The sequence below is a fragment of the Garra rufa genome, chromosome 17, assembly GCF_049309525.1.
Source record: "Garra rufa chromosome 17, GarRuf1.0, whole genome shotgun sequence".
NCBI classification, from domain to species: Eukaryota; Metazoa; Chordata; class Actinopteri; order Cypriniformes; family Cyprinidae; genus Garra; species Garra rufa.
The window spans coordinates 37678658-37701298 of record NC_133377.1 but is presented as its reverse complement, the minus strand read 5'-3'; the positions used below and the strand labels follow the sequence as shown (position 1 = coordinate 37701298).

Sequence of the window (22641 nt, the reverse complement as noted above, 5' to 3'; positions counted from 1 at the left end):
CTTGCAAAAGAACGCAAAAGTTTTCTTTGTGTGGGAACGCAAATGTCTTTGAAAATGCAAATGTTTTGTGAGGGAGCGCAACTGTCTTTGCAAAAACAACGCAACTGTCTTTGAAAATGCAAAAATTGGCTTTCTCTCACAAAGATCGTTGCGTTCCCTCACAAAACTTTGCAAAAGAATGCAAATGTTTTGCGAGTGAACGCAATTATCTTTGTGAGAGGAAACATTTTTTCCTCCACCCCAATTTTTTTCCCCACCTCAATGTCCCTTTAGGGGCTCCATAAGACTTCAACCAAAATGTTTACAAAAAACTTCCTTTGTTTTCTGCAAAACAAACAAGTTGACACTTTAAGCCCACTTCTTGACTCCAGACAATGAATCTGTGTTGACATTATCCAGCGCATAAGTAATTGTTTTTTTGTTTTTGTTTTTCCTTTAGAAGGACTGGGATTATGTCCTCTATTTTGTCAAAGTCTGCTCCTGACAAATGACACGGAAATGTTTTTTCCTCAGCTTTATTTCAACAGGTGTGGACAGGCTTTAGTTAAGCATGAAATGATAACAATATGACAGTCCTTTCTCTCTCAATGTGAGTAAGTTATGCTCCTCTAAAGACATGTACACTGACCTCTGCTGGCGACAGTAGGCGATTACAGACAAGTATTAGTCTAAGAAAAAAGTCCTCGCCATATTCACGTATGAGGACGTACCATCAAGTAACGATTAGTCCGAGACTTCACTTGCCTGAAATTATTTACTATATTACAAGCTTTTTACAACTTAAAAATAGATTAATAACTATCACTACTATCTCTCTATGTACTTGTAAATACACAGTTTCTTTTTACATATCCCGTACCGACATGTTAATCAGTAAATGTAAGGCAGAAGAACAAAAAGGGGCAAAAAAAAAAAAAGTTCACAACTGTCCGTCTATGAAAAAGTTAGACCTTCTGCAGATTTGAACTGCAGTCTATTCTCTGGAAAATAAACACAAATGTTATAAACAGGAAGATCTAACATTAAGACATGGATCAAGCTGTGAATAAACAGGAATGTTGATATCAGTGCCAGTTTTTGAATGTGTTTAGCTAGGCTGACAGCAAACATCAGTTAGTTGAAAATTTCTGCAGAAATACTATGTAGCGTAAGACAACAGTTCCAGAATCCTTGGTTACAGTCCTGTCATCTAAAAAGCAGATGCATTGTTAAAAAAAACAAGAAATACAGAAAGCAATTTTGTGGCTTAACATGCAAATTCACCCGACGTTTATGTTGGAGGTCTGTCCCAAAAAGCAGCATGCATTGAACTTGATTTTTACGAAGAAAATCCTAGACCAAGTTCATAAACGGTTAAAATGCTCTGTCTTTGACGCAACGCTGCCCTACAAAACCAGTCCGTAGGCAGTCCATGGACAAGGCCTGCTTTCAAACAAAGCAAGCAGCATAGCTGTGCCATCCTTTAATGGGAAAATGACAGAAATTCACAAAGCAGGTGAGGGTTCGGCACAAATTGCGAGGAGTATTGCAGGACGACAACTCCAAACCTGAAAAAAAAATTCTCACGGTCTGTCTTTAGAAGGCAATCAACCTACCGGTTCCCAAAGGAGGATCTGTCATGACCGAAGGAGCCATGCTGATTTATTAATGGCAGAGCATCGGTTGGCACTTTTGGACCTTTCGTTCACAACCTTACTGGCGGGTAATGAAGTCCAACAAACCCCCTGAGAGAACTTAAAGGTAATGGCTGTTCCCTGAAACGGGGCACGACCGGGACAAAAGACAAAAACATCTAAAGCTAACAGTTTTTACAGTTCAGCTCACACTCAGATGCGTTCTGCACCAAGTGTCTCGCATTATTCACAGTGCATAACATGGGGTAGCGACTAAGAGGAAAACCGAATAACATTTAACACATTGCCTGACATCATTTCCAGGCATATGCTTTCCGCTTCCCGTCTCAAGTGCTACGCTTTACCTACATACAGGCTCTCAGTGCACATTGCTACCTAGGTACTTAAAATGCTAAAGGGAAAAAAAAAAGTCATAATAATAAAGTTGGCCGTTATTGATGATGGAATGCAATACTTCAATACTTGCAACGACCTTCTGCACCGGACGAATGTGATACGATGGAGCTTGCTTGAATGGATAGGAATGTTATCCGATGGGGGAATGGCTGTTAATAAGGTGCAGGCTTTGTGTCTTTAGATGTGCATGTGAGATTGTCTTTATGAGCGTATGGGTCTGTGTGAAGAACCCTCGTCGCCGATGCAGCCCGAGCGACCGGTCACAGTGTTTACCTCCCGACAGGTGGCAAGGGAGGGGCTCCTCGCATTACTGCCAAACAAACAGAGACACGTATGAATGCAAGCTCAGAAAAATCACTGTTCACGTCAAAGCGGCACCAAATCGCAGCCATCAGGCAAAAGCACTGTCCCAACAAAATCTTGCGTAAACCTACTTCAGATGAAAAGCATGCTGCAGCTCTGTCTTTACACAATCTCAGGAAAACATACAAGAGATAAAAGGAGGCTTTGTGCTCACTGTGGGATTAATTACATGTATTGTTGAAGTTTAAACTGCTAGGTGTAACTGGTTATTTCCTGGGACTTACCTCTGTTAGCTTTGCTTGGGTATATCTTCGTGAAGTGTCTGTACTCTTCTGGAGGAGGGAAGTCGTCCAGAGGATGAAAAGAATACTTGGACTCAAAATCATCTGTTGGGAGAGACAAATAAAACGATAAACCTTTATACTATATACACTACCAGTCAAAAGTTTTTGAACTAAGATTTTTAATGATTTTCTCTCTTCTGCTCATCAAGCCTGCATTTATTTGATCCAAAGTACAGCAAAAACAGTAACATTTTTACTATTGAAAATAACTGCTTTCTATTTGAATATATTTTAAAAAGTAATTTATTCTTGTGTTTCAAAGCTGAGGTTTTAGCATCATTACTCCAGTCACATGATGCTTCCGAAATCATTCTAATATTCTAATTCGCTGCTCAAAAAAACAATTATTATTTTTATGTTGAAAACAACAGAGTAGAATTTTTTCATGTTTCTTTGATGAATAGAAAGTTCAGAAGAAAAGCATTTTTTCTGAAATAAAAACATTTATAACATTACCAAAGATTTCTATCATCACTTTTAATCAATTTGAAACATCCTTGCTAAATTAAAGTATTAATTACTATAAAGTGTATAATGTTACAAAAGCTTTTTATTTCAGATAAATGCTGATCTTTCTATTCATCAAAGAATCCTGTAAAAAATGTACTCAACTTTTAAATATTGATAATAATAAAAATGTTTCGTGAACAGCAATCAGCATATTAGAATAATTTATGGAGAATAATGTGACACTGAAGACTGGAGTAATGATGCTGAAAATGTATCTTTGATCACCAGAATAAATTACATTATAAAATGTGTTCTAATAGAAAACAGCTGTTTTAAATAGTAAAAATATTTCAAAATTTTACTGTTTTTTTCTAAAGGATCATGTGACACTGAAGACTTAAATTGTAATGATAGTTCACAATATTACTGTTTTACTGTATTTTTGATCACATACATGTTGCCTGGGAGAGACATTTTTCACAAACATTAGATAATATTACTGATCACAAAAATCTAAATAGTAGTGTAGGTCTTCTCACATTTATTTTTGTGACATTAAGAGTGTAACTTGTCTCCAATAAAAAAGTTAAACACTTAACACTAATAAAATAGTGTGATCATTTAATATCAAGTGCCTTGTCTTTCCTCATTTTTATGTAACTCTGGACAAAACCAACTCCATTAATGAACAAATGTTAAATCTTTGAAATAAATCTCATTTTTAGTCATTAAGCAAAGTTCATGTGGTGCTAAAGTACTTTTATGAGTCACTCCAGATAAAAGTGTCTGCTAAATACAAATACACAATTGGAGTAAAGATTTAAAGTGGCTTAACAAACCACTGAATTACATTATGGTTGATTTTAGAAAGACTGAGCACTAAATGCCACTGGATTGTTTAAAAAGCCATTAAGTCTAATTCTTTTAATTAATTATTTTTTCTGATGTATATTTACGGAGCAATCCGCTTTTTTTTAGAGGGCAGTCAAAATGGCAATTTTAACCTGAGATTTGGAGCCAAATTCCAGGGGGGTAAAAAAAAAATCCCTTTAGAAAGATTGCCGCATCATTATGTTATTTTTACACAGAGATTAGTTTGACTTTTAGTAGAATCTGTCAACTTAAGTAATCTTCGTAGCAGTACACTGATAAAAATGATTTTGTGGTGAAGTAAATAATACAGAAAAACAAATTGTTCAGGAATCAATTACAAAAGAAGAATCAATTCATTATTACTACTCAATTTAAGCTTGTAGAATTAAAAATTTGAACTTATAAGTATATTTTACTTGGAATTGTTTGTTATTTTTTACAAAGATTGTTCTCATCATGCACTTGGGCATGAATAATTAATAAGGTTAAATGTGTTGCTGTTTTATGGTTGCTTTTGATGTTAGGTTAAGTAACTTGCTGTTTTGTAACATTTAGAGTTCATTTTCTACTTAAAATGACCCATTAATAATAAATCAAAAACAAATCGCTTATTGTTAACGTCATTGTGTACTGTATCATGTGCCAAGTATTAAAGGGGTCATAGGATGCCCATTTTCCACAAGTTAATACGATGCTTTAGGGTCCTAATGAAAAGTTTGTAATATACTTTGATTAAAAATTCTCAGTGGTAGTGTAAAAAAAAAACACTCATTTTACCTGGTAAAAAAAATGCCTATGTTCTCAGCAAGCGATATCTGTACCAGGCCCTTTAAATTATATGAACCTCTGCTCACCCCGCCCCTATACTGACCCTTGTTTATAAAGCAGTATGGTGAGAAATGATTCAAGTAAACATGAACCCATTTAGGTAGATCTGCAGTCACATTCCCTTCAGTGCCGTCAGTTTACTTCTCACTCGGGGCGGGTCAATGCTAAAACACTACTGTCTATCAACTATCGCAGGAGCGGCCTCTGTCAGTGTTACGCCACAACGACAGGCATCTGAGAACGGCTCGATATGAGAAGAGGCAAATTATTTTACTTAATTAAAAGAAAACTACTGGGTGGATCTTTGTCATTCTAGAGTGGTTGTGTACACACTCTGCCAACAGACATTTCAGTTCAAACAGCTTGTAAAAGTGCATGTGGCACCGGATGACCCCTTTAAGATCTCTGTGTTTGTTTGGTTAGTAACTACACTGAGTCAATATATAACCTTAAAAACAATAAGGAGCAGTCTACTTGCTTATATACAAGTTTGACATGCTTTACTCAAACATCATAGCACTGACAAAAATGGCATTAAAGTTTACAAACCATGGCTGAGTGAACTGTACTTGAGGACTGCAGAGTAGACTTAAAATAATTAAGTAGAAACTACTCATCGAACTCTAACCACGTTAATTTACTTATTTCCTTTGCTAATTTTTCTTACCTTAGTTAAAACTTGCCAAATAAAAAATAAGTAAATTTACTCATTGTTTTTTTCAGTGTATATGCCAATAGCGACAACTCAAAAATGAAAGAAAAAAATAAAACAATTTTCAACTGTTTTTCTTCAAAGTTTGCATGCTTGTAAGTTAACTCAAGAAGTATTAAAGATACCTTAATGCTAGGGGTGGCACGGTTCACAAAATCCACGGTTCGGTTCGTATTGCGGTTTTAGGGTCACGGTTTTCGGTTCTGTACAGTTCTTGTTTTTATTTTTCATTTTAATCTTTAACACTCCAGAAGTTTTCTTTGGCATATGAAATGTAGCTTGATTATCCACAATTAAGGATACATTATTAAAAAAAAAGTTATATCATGTAATCATGCACAAACTGAACTGGACTTGACATTTTTGAGACCATCTCTGAGGAAAGCTAGGGGAGATTTGATACAGCAAGAGAGAAGACATTGATAACATGCTTTTCATTTATTTGGCAAAAACAGGACAATGTGTATCTCTACAGGAATTTGCGTGCCTTTTTTAGCACATAAAGACTGAACTGAAGAATTAACTTGCCTGTCTACCAACACACTGGCGTGATGTCTTCTCAGATGAACTGACAAATAAAGATGAAATCCAAAATGTTCCCACACACCTGACCTGGCTAAGGGGCCGTTCACATGAAGCCTCTTTTGCGCACTCAACTTTGTTATTTCAAATTTAGACGCGTGGTATGCGCGCTCGTAATGGAAGCGACGCGGTGCGGCATGCTCGTTTTTTCCAGGCGCGTACGTGCCGCATCGAGATAAAAACATCTCAACTTTTCAAAATTCCGCAAGCTCACCGCAGACCATGTGACATGAACCAACCAATCAGCTTCATCCTTTCCTTTAATAAAATTGAAAGCAGAGCCAAGTTGGATGAACAGCGTATCATATCTGGCGCATCTTCCAACTCCGGGCAGCCTTACCTATCTCTCACACTTGCCATTTCTACACGTGACGTAACCTGCAGCACTCCACTTTTACTGTGTGTATGTCTACACACACCTCTTATTTCGCGCAAAAAGGACACTCACGAGGCTACATTGCGCATGCGTTGAACCGTTGAACCGTGCGGTGCACACACGCACCGAACCGAGACGAGCGAACCGAACGGTTCGGTTGTTTTTCATGTACCGTGCCACCCCTACTTAATGCCCTTTTAGATTTTGGTTTTTAACAAACGTTCCTTTTGGCATCTTCAATTTTAAGGTCCTATATGGTTTAGTTCCAGAGGTATTGGGATCTAGAAATGGCTCCATGAGTAAACTGTACTAGAAATACATAGTACTAGAAAACTAGAAATATATATTGTTTCACTCTATCAAAGCAATTGCATAGAGAACACCTGTCTCAAGTGCCATACATATTCATTTTCCAAAGTTTGCGTGCCTGTAACTCAAGTATTAAAAAAAGTGTTAAAGATATGCCTATGCGCTATATGATTCAGTTCCAGAGATATGGAGATCTCAATGTGTCTCCATGTCCAGATTGTTGAATTTTACACCGTTTCAGTGGTTGAAAACCAAATGTGGGTCACTTTGCATACAGCTGATACTTTTTGTTTGAAGAACAATGTCTAGAACATATTTGTCTAAATGCTAAAATTGTTTAAAATTTTTCCCCTTTCTGCACACCTGTAACTCAGGAAGACCTTTAAGGGTTAATTCACCCAAAAATAAAAATTAGCCCATCATTTACTCACCCTCCAGGCATCCTAGGTGTATATGACTTCCTTCTTTCAGACGAATCCAATCGGAGTTATATTAAAAACTATCCTGGCATTTCTAAGCTTTAGAATTGCATGGACAGGTGTTTGTCTTCATCAGTCCAAAACTATTTTCATTTTTGATTATCGGTCATAGTTTTTATTTTTGGGTGAACTAACCCTTTAACATGATTTTAGACCAGATTCTGGTTCCTAAGAAACTTCTCTTTCGAAGCTGTCATTTTTTAAGCTGAGTCCCAGAGATGGGGAACCTAATAACAACTCAATGTCTAAACTGTTGAATCCAAGCCATTTTCACTGGATAAAAAAAGTGAATTTGTGTTTATTTAATCATGAATGTTGACACTGCAAGTGTGCAAATAATAACAGTAACCTAGCGTGTAGGAATGTATGGTGTAAGACATCAAAATATCCTAAATTACTTTTTAACTCCAGGTAAAGTATGAACATTGTGAAATATAAAACAAGATTAACCAAGTCCCCATTTACTCAGGGTTAAAAATTACCCAGTGTTTATTATTTCAGGTCCAAAACATCTTAAATGTTTCAAAGTTTAATTAACTATTAGCGAGTCCTCCAAATATGCCCCTTAGCGATCTATGGCTTTGCTTCACATGATATAGCAATAAAAAAAAGGAATTCTAATACTTAATCCAGGTGAGACAAATCTTGGTTGACAAGGTATGAGGAAAGCAACCACACTTTCCTAGGAGGTGTTGGGATTTGTTACAATACATAGTTACAATAATGCATGAAGCTTTGTAGCTTCAAAAGCTGTTAATATGTGCAAAATCCATTTTTCCAAATATACCTGAATATAGAATCTTAGGAATAGACTACTGAGAGCAAGTTCATGTGCCTCAACTTTTCAATACAATACAATACTCAGGTTAAAATTTTTTGTATTGTTTTCCTAGTTTCAATAAGAATCAGCTGTATACAAAGTGACCAACATGTGGTTTTCAACAACTGAAGATGGGTATTATTCAACAATCTGAACATGGAGCTGCATTAAGATCCCCATATCTCTGGAACTAAATGATACAGGGCCTTGGACATTAAGATTATGAAATAAAAGTTCATTAAGAACTAGAATCTAAAAACATATTGCAATTTCCTTAATACTTCTTGAGTTACAGGCATGCAATCCTTTAGAAAAAGAATATTTATGGCACTCATGCAGGTATGTTAATGCAGCCGTTTTGGCAGATGGAAATGAGATACATTTCTAGTTTCAACATTACATGTTCTTCAGACCTTCCTCTTTAAAAGAAATAAATATTAGCTGTATGTAAAGTGATCAACATTTGATTTTCGACTACTGAAAATGGGTAATATTCAACAATCTGAATATGGAGCTGCATTGAGATCCTCCCATTTCTGGGAGTGAATGATATAGGGTCTTGAAAATGTAGATTCAAAAAGAAAAGTTTATTCAGAACTAGAATTTAAAATCATATTCAGATATCTTTAGTACTTCTTGAGTTATAGGCATGCAAACTTTGGGAAAACAATATTTCTGGAACCCAGGCAGGTGTGTTCAATACAGTTGTTTTGACATGCAGAAATAAGACACATTTCTAGTTTAAATATTATTTGTTCTTCAGACCTTCCTCTTTAAAATAAAAAAGTATTAGATGTATGTAAAGTGACCCACATTTGGTTTTTGACCACTGAAAATGTGCACAATTTAATCATTTTCTTATGAAGCAATATTTAGATCCTAGTATCTCACTGGGAGCTGAACCATATAAGGCCTTTAAAAAAAGATGGCAAAAGGCAAGTCTGTTAAGACCCAAAATCTAAAAGGGCATTAAGATACCTTTAATACTTCTTGAGTTACAGGCATGCAAACTTTAGAGAAAAACACTTAAAAAGTGCTTTCTCACAATTTTTAATGGTCACCGTTGGCATATACTGCAAGAAAGATGGCTAAAGTTGACAGATTTTACTAATAGATCTGTGCAAAAAGAATCATGCAAAAAGTAATGTTTATAATTTGACTCAATTTTCAGGAGAATAATTGTCATTTTGACCCTCCTCTACAATATATTGGATTACTCCATGAATTTACATTTGTGACATTTAACATTTTGGCTTTCATTACTATAATTGTGTATCTTTCTTCAGAAAAAATATTGACAAAGTCAAAAAGTTTGAAATTTGGTTGATTTGGCACGGAATGACTCAATTGCAATTACCTTGTTAGCATTGTCATACACTGAATATGAGATGATTCAGAAACAGCTGCGACTGCCGATGCTTTTGAACTAATATTAAATATTTCTTTAAATATAAAAATAAATCTGAATATTTTTAGCTTTATACCAGGTTTAACACTAAGTATTGACTTATTTTGCACAATACCAGGGCCCGAGAAAAAAGACAGGCCATTGTGAGAGTTTCTGACCACATGATGGAACCATCTCTTGCCTTATGAGACGAGCGAGTTTCTATTGTTAGTTTCAATTTGGAGAAAACCTCATTCTCTCTATATGAATGGACAATGTTGAAATGAGAATGTGAGGGCAGGTGCGGGCTGAGCTTGAAGGACTCACCTACAAAGGAACGGGAAATGGAGGTGTGTCCATTGCGAATGGGAGGGGGAGGGGGTGGGGGTCCGGCTGGTGTGCGGGAGGGGGGAGGAGGGGGCTTGCCTCGGCTCGGGACATCCGAGGTAGTGCCGTGAGTCCGGTAAGGAGGCGGAGGCGGCGGCGGAGCATCCCGACCGTTTCGTGACGGCTGCCCAGGAATTGGAGGAGCTAGTAAAGGAAGTCATGTTGAGAATGTCAAAAAAATAACAGAAACATCAATACACAAATAGTTTGAAATGATAATTCTCATACACCACAGTTCAACCCTTTTGAAGCCATACAATTAAATTTAATACCAATTAAATTGTATTAGGTCAGTACATGCCGTTTTTGTAGTCTACCCATCTGTTTTTACATTACGATGAAATTATGTGCATAAACGCTTAAATTTTGATCTGATCCTCGTACAAAAATTGACTCTAAATAAAGAGCATGAATGATATAAACTACATCTATTGTGCTTTTGTGGTGTCCCTTGTGGAAATTGAGAAACATGGTCACAAAGATAAATGTATGAAAAAGAGCAGTTTAAAAATTTTGCTTGTGTTACTCAAAAATTAAATAGTAAATCAAAATTATTATTTTTTTTTTACATTTTTGTGTGAACTATTCTTTAAAAATTTTTACCTAGAAACACACTACGGTTTAAAAGTTTAGGGGGTCAACAAGATCTCCTTTTATTTTATTTTTTTTAATCACACTACCAGTCAAAAGTCTCTTCTGCTCAGCAAGCCTGCATTTTTTGATTCAAAGTATAGCAAAAACAGTAACATTTTGAAATATTTTTACTATTTAAAATAACTTTTTTCCATGTGAATATATTTTAAAATGCAATTTATTCATGTGAAAGCTCATTACTCCAGTCACATGATCCTTCGGGAATCATTCTAATATTCTGATTTGCTGCTCAAAAAACATATATTATTATTATTAATAATATTTTGAAAACAGCTGAGAATAATGTTTTGAATAGAACGTTCAGAAGAACAGCATCTAAAATAGAAATCTTTTGTAACTGTCTTCATCATTACTTTTCATCAATAAAGCATCCTTGCTAAATAAAAATATTAAGTGTTTCCCCCCAAAAAAATTATACTGACTCCAAGCTTTTGAATGGTATAGTGTATAATGTTATAAAAGCTTTTTTATTTCAGATAAATGCTGATCTTTGGATCTTTCTATTCATCAAAAAATACTGAAAAAAGTATAACAATAATAATAATAATATACAATGTTTCTTGAACATCAAATCAGCATATTAGAATGATATCTGAAAGATCATGTAACACTGAAGACTGGGGCAATGATGCTAACAAAATGTAGCTTAAATCACAGGAATAAATTACATTTTAATTTAAATATATTCAAATAGAAAGCAGTTATTTTAAGAGTAAAAATATTTCACAATATATTTTGCTGTATTTTGGATCAAATAAATGCAGGCTTTGGTAAGCTAGAGACTTGTTACTGTCCAAAAACCTTTGAATGGTAGTGTTTACTTTTACACAGCCATTTAAAAAAAAAAAAACAGAATTATTTTTCTTTAAATTGTTCAAAAGTGACAGAAAAGGCATGCATGATGTTACAAACTATTTATATTTTAAATAAACACTCTTCTTTAGGACTTTCTACTCAATGAATCCTGAACAAAAAAAAATCTAAGGTTTTCACAAATATATTAAGCAGTTTTTAACATTGATATTAAGAGCACCAAATCAGCATAGAACTAGATTTCTTAAAGGATCATGTGACATTGAAAACTGGAGTAATGATGCTGAAAATTCAGCTTTGCATCACAGGAATAAATTACATTTTAAAATATATTTAAATAAAAACCAGTTAATTTAAACTGTAATATTATTTCACAATATCACTGTTTTTACTGTATTTTTGATCAAATAAATGGAGCCTTGGTGAGCATAAGTGTTTTTTTCTTACCAAAACCAAACTTTTAAATGGTAGTATAATATATAACACCTAAATTATTCATTTTAAGAAATTATGTAAATGTCACAGAAAATAGAGCTCACCTGCTCCTCGTCCTGGGGGCTCTCTTGCTGGAGGCGGGGGTCTGGTAGCCTGTGGGGTGGGTGACGGTGGTGGAGGAGGTGCATGTCCGCGTGTAGGTGTGTGTCCACCTGCTGAAGGCTTCTTGCTGAGCGAGTTGTGTCTTTGGGGCAATTCGGGGGCTGCCTCGTTCACAGGACTGGAGGGGCCATTGGAAACCACAGACTGCTGACGGTAAGGGGGTGGCGGTGGGGCCAGGGAGGAAGAAGAGCATGAAGACGAGCGACCGCTTGCAGGCGACGGAGGAGGTTTCACTGGTGGAGGTGGTGCGTTTTCACGCACCGGCGCTGGAGAGGGTCCTCGCTGCCCTGGAGTCGGCGGAAGTGGCTTTTCGCGATTGTACAAGGGCGCTGAGGCTTTCTGCGGCGGAGCAGGAGGAGCGTTTCCACGCCGGGACATGGGGGGTGGTGGAGGTGGGGCTGAAGAGCTGTGCTTCATGCCTGTAGAGGGGCTGCTGCCTCCACCGGGAGAACGGGAGAGATCAGGCAGGGACGGTCTCTGGGAACGACCGGGCTCTGGAGGAGAGGCCTGCTGAGAGGGACTTTCGGGGTCATCGTGATTGCCGGGTGGGCGAGGCGCAGCAGAACGAGTGCCAGGAGGGTGCAATGCAGACCTGCCTGCAGAACCATCTGCAATACAACCGGTTCAGCAGAAAAATGAGCCATAATTACAAGTTATAAATTTAGTTTGAGAAAACACCCTGTGTATATTTCAGAAACAAGCACAAAAATCTAATATCAATCCTATTTTTAGGCAACGATCACTCCAGAATGAATAAGCACATTTTTTTTGAGAAAAGCCTCAAGTAGGAAATCTTTACACTCTGGGTTTTAAGATTTGTATGGCTTAATATAACAAAAATGATGTATTAGTAGTAGAAAACCCATGAAAGACTTACGTTATTTTAAAAAAATCCACATCATTTTATACATATTTTAGACTATGGGGGTGCCATTATGCATGAAATGACTGCACTTGGTGAGCTACTGCCACTATAGTTTGCTATTTTTACCACAACACGACTCGGGAAAATAAAATACTGATACGATGACCACGGCTACTGAAAGAGCTTATAGGTGGTGATGGATATAAGCGGCTTAAACCAAATGCCGTACCGTCGATTTTTTTCCCACAAGCAGTCTAAAACACCCGGCATGTTTACATCCTGCCAGGATGGCATCTAGCGTTTGTCTGTGCGGTTTGTAAGCTCTTTTAGTAGCTGTGATATACTACAAACTAGGGCTGTGCAATATGGACAAAATAATCATATTGCGATTTTTTGAAGGAATATTGCGATTGCGATTTTATTTGCGATTTTTTTTTTTTTGCTTTTTCAAACAAGCTACATACATACATTCTAAATGTATTCAGTGCACAAGAAGTGGATAACAAAACATTTCACCATGAAATAACATAGTATTAAGTTTAATAAACAAAACTGTAGTAAAATTGTCTTTAAAACAGACAACATAAAATAAATAAGCCATTTTACTTTTTTCCCGGTACTTTAGCCTACTTTGTGCAATAAAGAATACATTCATTTCAGTGGAAAAATAAGTCCAAAACTCTCTATTTTAACATTTTGAGGGTTCTAAAATCTTTTGCTTTTTTTTTTTTTTTTTTTTAGAAATTATGTTTTAATTTTTCTGATAATGAAAAAGCATAAACATTTATTTATTTTTAATCAAATGAAAAATAAACACTTTTAATTTTTGTGAAACAAACAGAAATTTACTGTTAAAATCAATGTGTGGAAGAAAAAATATATTCAGTTTAAAACGTTTAAATAATAATTAAGTGGTTAATCTTGTAATTTTTTTATCATATATATTGTTTTATGTAAATTATTTAAATAGGAATATATAAACACCTACATCATACTGTACAAAAGTAATACAGGACTAATATTGTTCTGTTACATGTTAAACCGTACTTTTATTTTGACAGTTTGCCGTGAAGTTTCTGTGTGTATATGATGCTAGTTTTCTCAAATGAAACGGTAAAAGTGAAACTCACAGCAGCGATTTGGCGATTGAGTTTATCTGTTCACGTGAGATGCAAATGCCAAAAATTAGCGGGAGCGTCACGTGTGCTTCAGTATGCGTGTAGTAAAGAAATAAAACGCGTCTCCATCATTCTTACATACAGAAGCAAACGGAACATGCAGGATTCATATTAAAACGGTCTTTTTGCATTTCAGTTTTCACAGACACTAGTCCATATCGCGATTTGAATTAAGTGACAGACCAACTTTTGATTTATTAATCCAGAAATCGACGAATTACGTGGCATTCCGCGCTATAGTAGATTAGGTTTTTATGAATGGAGTCCGCGATCCAGTCCGTGTTTTCTTGGAGGAGACATTGTAATCATGCGACCATGAAGAGACAGAAATGACATGCCTTAGTGTAAATAAGATAAATAACACAAGGCAATTTAGTATGCTTAATAAAAGAACTATGTATAGACCTGTTCTATAGGAAAGATAACCTTAAATGACTTCTATTTGTGATGTGGCGCTATATCGAAAATAAAATGAATTTGACGTTCAAGGGGGGCGGGGGTGCCGTTGGGGGGATAGATAAAATCGCAGCCTTGTGCGGTTTAGAAATCGCATGTGCTTAAATCGCGATTTTTTTGCGATTGCGATTAATTGCACAGCCCTACTACAAACCTAAAAGGAATCAGGGGTAAAGTGGAGAGAACAAAGATGCTGGTCTTTAGGAAGTTTAATTTGTCCACAGGCATCTTTCCATCACTAGGAAAAGCAAGACCATCTTGTTGCCCTTCAACTGAAAATTACAACCAAAAGCCGCACAATGTGGCATCGTATCAATATTTCATTTTCCGAGTTGTGTTGTGGTAAAAATGGCAACTGGTAATGCCAGTAGCTCACAGAGTTCAGCTATTTCACGTCATCAAAATAATGGTGCCCCCCATTCTCCAAAATATGTATAAAACAGTGTTGACCTTTTAAATAACAGTCCTTCATGAGTATTCTACTACATATTTCAGTAAGAGACATCATTTATGTTACATTAAGCCATAGGTTAGGGTTCCCTTTACAAATAAAGATTCTTTATTGGGATTGATGGTTCCATGAAGAATCTTAAACATCCATAGAACCTTCAGATTTCACAAAAGGGTCTTTATAGTGGAAAAAAGTTCTAGATATCTAAAAATTCTCACTACATGGGTAAAGCAAAAAAAAAAAAAGGCCAAAGCCCATTCCACACCCATTCCTGTCACACACCTAGTTTAAAAACAGGTTTTCTTGTAATTAAGAGCACTTGTCCTCCTAATTTTAAAAATGACTCCTTAAAGTGATTTACAGTGGCATTTTCTTTTTACCTTTTTAATGGCATTTTTGAAGAAAAAAATTAAATGTCATCATCTAAAGCAAGGGTGCCCAATCCTGTTCCTGGAGATCTACCAGAGTTCAGCTCCAACCCTAATCAAACACACCTGAACCAGCTAATTAATCTCTTAGGTAGCTAGGGCTGGTCCATTTTTTGGGCTTCGAAGTTTCGGTAGTAATCAACACCGAATATTCAAAGTTTTGGTGGGAGGGGCTGAACATATTCTTCTCTTTAATAAAGGCAGGAATCTCTGTATGTCTTCCTGTTTGCATTTTTATTATGTCGAGAACAGTTCATCCAATCGATTTTTGCTGTGGACCCAAGGGAGTGCAGTGTTGCATTTTGGTGCAATATGGACACATAACACGTTCAGAATTAATAAATTGTAATAGAACATTGCGAGTTGGAAGCTGCGCGCCTCAAGCAGGCAGAGCTTATATGCATCGAGAACGGACATTGCGCTAGTGATACAAAACACAGGTCTGTTAAGAGCAATACTTTTAATAAGGTAGCCTAACATTTTTTAACAAACAAATCACTCCCAAATCAGAAATTAGCAGCACAGTAATTACTGACACCGTAAAGGGTAGGCTATTTAAATAAAAGAAGAAAGAAAGAAATGGTGCGGTGTTTATTTATAAATAAATTATTTATATCTAAATTATTTATAAATACATATATATATATATATATATGTGACCCTGGACCACAAAACCAGTCTTAAGTCGCTGGGGTATATTTGTAGCAATAGCCAAAAATACATTGCATGGGTCAAAATTTTTGATTTTTGTTTTATGCCAAAAATCATTAAGAAATTAAGTAAAGTTCATGTTCCATGAAGATTTTTTGTAAAATTCCTACTGTAAACATATCAAAATATAATTTTTGATTTGTAATATGCATTGTTAAGAACCTAATTTGGACAACTTTAAAGGTGATTTTCTCAGTCTTTTTGATTTTTTTGCATCCTCAGATTTCTGATTTCAAATAGTTGTATCTCGGCCAAATATTGTCCTATCCTAACAATCCATACATCAATAGAAAGCTTATTTATTGAGCTTTCATATGATGTATAAATATCAGTTTTGTCAAATTTAACCTTATGACTGGTTTTGTCGTCCAGGGTCACATATACATTATATATGACGTTTGTGTATATAGGCCTATATATATAAAATACATATGTATATTATTTTGAAACCCAAAATAAATGAGGCTCAAACATTATTAACAAACGTGTGTTTATTTGAGCCCTTCCTTCAGTGAACAAGCAGCCTACAAAGCACTAAAATAAATCAAATAAATAATACATTTAAATATGAAACTAGCCTAAATAAGAATGTTAAATCGGCTATTAAACAAACTTTCGTTGCAAAAATTCCTAAAACCTCGCCCGGACCTTGTCCGACAGCTCATCAGAATTACTGGCCCGAGCCCGAGTCTTTTTTCTCTTTCTCTTCCCCATGACACAGCTGCTGTTTTTAATAGCAAAGTGATTACATTTATTTTCGTTTATTTAGGTTATAAAGTTAATTTAGAAATATATTTGGAACACTTTTTATTTGTTGAATTTAAGTTTTTGTTTTTTAAAGTAACGACCAAGCAGTCAGCGGCAGACAGATCAATTTATCCGTCTCAAGTCATCACGATTTAAATTAAAATCTATAGATATAAAAAACTTAAAGCATATCACAATATTAGTAGAATCGTTTAACCTAGATAAATGTGTGTTATTAGGCGCATACCCAATCGTTTGTGCGGAGAGCAAAGCTGAAGCGCGCTTTGCAGAACATGGTGCCGGTGCGATGTGAAACTTCATTTTTGCTCATAAAGGTAAGACTAATATATCACCCGGAACTGTAAAGAAATAATTTAAATAATTCAAATCGAAAACAAAACTTTTTCATTAGCTATAGGCCTAATCCATAAATATGCATTAAAGGCATTAAAGGCGCATTCGTGAGCAAATGGCGAGTCAGGATCGTCAACTTCATCTTTGTGCCAAATACTAGTTTATTAAAAAATAATTCAAATATCCCCTTACTTTTTTCCCCGACACATTCATGATAATTATTCTTGCTGGGGCTTTGCGGTCAGCTTTAGCCTACTGCGTGCATTTAAACGCAGAGGTGCGGTTGTCATTGCGACAGTCACAGCCCTAGTTTTGCTTCCACCATTCAAGTGGGCCCGACTGTACTTTATAGTGTCTCTCAAATATTGCTCAATCTCCATCTCTCTCTTTTTTTTTTTTTTTGCTGTCTCTGTGTTAGTGGCGCAGAAGTCTGATCTTCTTCATTCATATTTAAGCGCGAATGAGAACCGTTTCGCGGGGGATGCAAGGTGTATGAAAAAAAAAGTAATTAATAAAAAAAAAAGTATTAAAAAAAAATTTGTGCTATAGGTAGCACTTGCTAATTACAGACATCTGTGTTGGAGCAGGGCTAGAACTAAAGTCTGCAGGTAGGTAGATCTCCAGGAACAGGATTGGGCATCCCTGATCTAAAGTATGTCATCAAGATTATGTTTAAAAGCTTTTAAAAATTTCTAATTAAAACAATACAATAAGAAGTAGAATAAGTCAAATATGTTATCAATCATATTAAAATAGTATTCATAAAAAAAATCATTTGTACTACAGAGGTGGCACAGAAGAACAGAAAAGTGGTAGGTAGGTACATTTTCAGATGTTTAATGAGGTTCGGAGGTGGCATGAGTGCAACTAAATTCATAAATTCAAGTTGAGATTGATGTTTTAAATATAACATTTTGAATATAGAAATAATAAATGATTGAAATAACTGAAATCAAACATTAAAAATGAAACTAACCTGCAGGAACGAGTAGAATTATTATTAATAACTGTGCCAAAATTCAAGTTCTGCTCTGTTCTCTCTGCTAACTCAGTACTGAGAAGCTGCAGCCGTGGCGGGGATGATTTATGGTTTTTGGACCAAAATTAAAAATTTTAACAATCAACACACCTCCTACAGGTCGCAATTTTGGGACGCCACCCTGAAACAACCCTCCCACTGGCTGGGCCGGTGCAGAAGACCCTCCGCTGCTGGACACGCCTCCGCCACTTCCTTTTGGCTCTGAAAAACCACAAAAGAATTCACTGATGTACTACACTGAAAGCTAACATTGCCATTAAAAATGCTCAGTAGGATTTTTAAAAATAGAGAAATTAATACTTTTATTCAGCAAGAACGCATTCAATTGAAAATAAAGCAAGATTCGCGAGGTTACAAACTAAACGCTGTTCTATTGAACTTTCTATTTATCAAAGAATCCTGAAAAAAATGCATAACATTTTCCACAAAAATATTAAGCAGCACAACTGTTTTTAATAATATTAATAATGAAACTTTCTTAAACAGAAAATCAGCATATTAGAATGATTTCTGAAGGATCATGTGACACTGAAGACTGGAGTAATGATGCTGAAAATTCAGCCTTGCATCACTGGAATAAATTACATTTTGAAATGTGTTAAATAATAAACCGTTATTTTCAATTGAAATAATATTTTGCAGTATTACAGTTTTTTACTGTATTTTTGATCAAATAAATGCAGACTTGGTGAGCATAAGACAGTTTTTCAAAAAACTGTTGTATTCAGTGTAATGTGTGCATTAACAGTAATGTCAATACTCCTATTTATACATTGAGTCACATTATTCTTAATTGTTTTTCAACTTACTCTCAATCATAGGTGCACTCCTGTCATTGACAACACCAACTTTCTTCAGCTTGGCCCCTTTGCAGATATCAGTGAGCAAAGCCCCTCTGCCCTTTGCTTCATCTCGGCTCAGCTTAGGAGGGGTTGAGTTTGCCTTTGGAAAAGCAATGGTTTCTGTTCAGGTCACGTTTTCACAGATGCAGGTGAAGTTTGCACTGAGCATGCTGTGAATATTATTAAAGTACGTTGGTAAGTTACCAGCCAACGATAAGAGTACTCACCTGGCTAAGGGTGGGGGGAGGAGGGGGTCCACCTGGTGGTGGAGGGGGAGGGGGAGGAATGGGCATCTTGGATCTGTGTCCGGTGTTTATAGCTGAGAGTGTGTGACACTTAAAACTTCATGAAGACAGTTACCTATAGAAACAGAAAACATGCATCAATCAAACCAATTATAACTTATTACAATAGAAAAATTGTAAATAAATGTCTTTACTGTCACCTTTAAACAACTTAATGCATCCTTGCTGAATAAATGTATTATTTTCCTTAAAAAAACCTTGAGGTCAAAAGTTTACAAACGCTTTCCAGAATCTGCAAAATGTTAATTATTTTACCAAAATAAGAGGATCATACAAAATATTTTTTATTTAGTACTGACCTGAATAAGATATTTCACATAAAATATATTTATATATGTGACCCTGGACCACAAAACCAGTCATAAGGGTACATTTTTTGAAACTGAGATTTATAGATCCGAAATACAGCTGAGATACAACTATTTGAAAATCTGAGGTTGCAAAAAAAATTGCCTTTAAAGTTGTCCAAACGAAGTTCTTAGCAAGGCATATTACTAATCAAAAATTATGTTTTGATATATTTACAGTAGGAAATTTACAAAATATCTTCTTGGAACATAATTTTTAACTTAATATCCCAATGATAATCTTTACCCATACAATGTGTTTTTGGCTATTGCTACAAATATACCTGTGCTACTTAAGACTGGTTTTGTGCTCCAGGGTCACATATAGTGTTCATGAGTCCCTTGTTTGTCCTGAACAGTTAAACTGCTTGCTGTTCTTCAGAAAAATCTTTCAGGTCCCACAAATTCTTTAGTTTTTCAGCATATTTGTGTATTTGAACCCTTTCCAACAATGACTACATGTATTTAAGATCCATCTTTTCACACTGAGAGACTCATATGCAACTATTAGAGAAGGTTCAAATGCTCACTAATGCTTCAGAAGGAAACACAATAAATTAAGAAAACTTTCTCAATTTGAAGATCAGGGTACATTGAACTTATTTTGTCTTTTGCACAAGATAATAAACATATAAGTATCTTCTGTAGCTTCTGAAGGCCAGTATTAAATGAAGAATTATATATAATATTTAGGCAAAATAAGCATCAGTGAGCGTTTGAACCTTCTGAAATAGCTGCATATGAGCCTCTCAGTTGTCCTCAGTGTGAAAGGATGGATCTCAAAATCATACAGTCATTGTTGGAAAGGGTTCAAATACACAAAAATGCTGAAACACCAAAGAATTTGTAGGACCTGAAGGATTTTCTGAAGGTCAACAGGCAATTGAACTGTTCAGCACAAACAAGGGATTCATGAACAACTATCACTAAACAAAAAAACCACAGCTGTGGATCATTCAGGTAACAGCACAGTGTTAAGAATCAAGCATATGTAAACTTTTGAACGGGGTCATTTTTATAAATTCAACTATTATTTTCTCTTGTGGGCTACATGAAAATGTCCCTTATGTGAAATATCTTATTCAGGTCTGTACTAAATAAAAACAACATGCATTTTGTATGATCCCTCTTATTTTGATAAAATAATTAACATTTTGCAGATTCTGCAAGGTGTATGTAAACGTTAGACCTCAACTGTACATATATATATATATATATCATATTTTCTAAGTCTGACATTCAGAAATGTGTGATTAAGAAGTACATCATGATTCATACATTGTCCAAGTTTAAGGTCCAAACAGAAAACCCAGATGTTATTCATTACAACAGACAGATACTGATTAATACTCTTATGCATTTAATTATAAACCTACTGTTTAATAAGTAAACAAGTTGACAAACACACACTAGAGCTCAGGCAACATCTGATAGTTAACGACTTTATCTCAACGGATTCTTATTCGTATTTCTTTCAATACTATTCTGTTGCTTCAGAAAAAAAAATATACATTTTATTACTGCAAATTATATAAATGTATATGGGATGTCCGCTTTTATGATGCCCTGGAACAAAGTTAGCAGTTTACTGCACAATAAATTAGTGTAGCAGCTATGGTAATTCAGTAAAAACTAGATTAAATTGTATGTAAACAACACGGCCTGCAGTCTACGGTCATTTAACCCGTATACTCTTATCAGTTAATTTCGTTGTCTACAAAATCACCAAATATCAGTCCTCAAATGACATTTAAATGCATGTCTCCTGATTTATTTGCATATTGATTGTGAATTAGCTCGACTTTAGCCTTAGCTTAGCTTGGCCTCCCGCTTGGCAGGTGCGTCCATCACGTCAAGACGTTTCCTGCAGTACAGTGCGTAAAGAAAATATTCCGTCGGTCGAATCCGACATAATGTGTTTATGTGATGAAATAATGCAATGTTTGTGCCTACTTTTTTCCCGCAGTGTCCGATGTTTTCGCAAACCGGTTCCCCTCATACATGATCTCGCGCGTCAATCGCCTTGAATTGCTCCCCGTTCCAAACCGGAAGTTACGTCACTGTACGTCTTGGCGTGAACATGTTTATTGATTTTAAAAACAGATATCTTTACTAAATAAAATCACACAAAGCAGCGAAATTCTGAGTACTTATTTTATTAGGGCTTATATTATAACAGTGTTGTTTTTGCTAAAATTGTATTGTTTTTATTATATTCTCATCTAAAATGTATCGTACATTTATCTTTAAGATATCAGTTTTATTGTTATATATGTGACCCTGGACCACAAAAGCAGTCTTAAGCAGCAGAGGTGTATTTGTAGCAATAGCCAAAAATACAAAAATACATTGTATGGGTCAAAATGATTTTTCTTTTATGCCAAAAATCATTAGGATATAAAGATCATGTTCCATGAATATTTTTTGTAAATTTCCTACCGTACATATATCAAAACGTATTTTTTTATTAGTAATATAGCTAAGAACTTCATTTGGACAACTTTAAGCGATTTTCTTAATATTTTTGTTTTTATATTTTATCTCAGCCAAATATCGTCCTAACAAATTTCAGATTATGTATAAATCTCAAATTTTGACTCTTATGACTTATTTTGTGGACCATGGTCACATATATTATATAAGATTTTATTGAATTCCCTGTTTTCTGACCTTGTGAACAGGCCATTTTTCTGTGTAAATCATATTCATTTAATTTAAAAATGAAAAAAAAAAATTTTTTCATTAATTTCTTGATAATTTTGTGAGAATGTTTCGAAAGTTTCAGATGCTTCAAAAACAAAATGGACTGATTATTCGCTATTTATTATTATTATTATTATTATTATTATTATTAAAATAAAATTATTGATTATATATATATATATATATGCTTCATAAAATAAATAGTCTAATAATCATCTTAACACCATCATGTCACTGAAACTTAAAAAAAAAAGCATTGGCTATCAAGTTC

At 35.2% G+C, this 22641-nt stretch overlaps 1 protein-coding gene across 1 annotated transcript; it reads right to left on the bottom strand.

Moving 5' to 3' along the window:
• Positions 1–499: 499 nt before the first annotated feature.
• On the bottom strand, positions 500–21729 carry wipf2b (WAS/WASL interacting protein family, member 2b). The gene is made up of 8 exons (XM_073821620.1): positions 21621–21729; positions 19243–19375; positions 18983–19115; positions 18264–18374; positions 11887–12552; positions 9821–10024; positions 2618–2719; positions 500–2340 (listed from the first exon to the last, which is right to left on the bottom strand). Exons 2-8 carry the CDS (start codon positions 19306–19308, stop codon positions 2300–2302), a joined length of 1323 nt encoding a protein of 440 aa, XP_073677721.1. The 5' UTR covers positions 19309–19375; positions 21621–21729; the 3' UTR covers positions 500–2299.
• Positions 21730–22641: the final 912 nt, after the last annotated feature.

Bases quoted from the DNA above. Each gene is read 5' to 3' on its own strand.
- wipf2b (XM_073821620.1), bottom strand. From the start codon at position 19,308: ATGCCCATTCCTCCCCCTCCCCCTCCACCACCAGGTGGACCCCCTCCT. The intron at 10,025-11,886 runs GTGAGCTCTATT...TTCCTTTACTAG, and splicing joins GCCCCCAGGACGAGGAGCAG to CTCCTCCAATTCCTGGGCAG. The intron at 2,720-9,820 runs GTGAGTCCTTCA...CTCTCCCAACAG, and splicing joins CATTTCCCGTTCCTTTGTAG to ATGATTTTGAGTCCAAGTAT.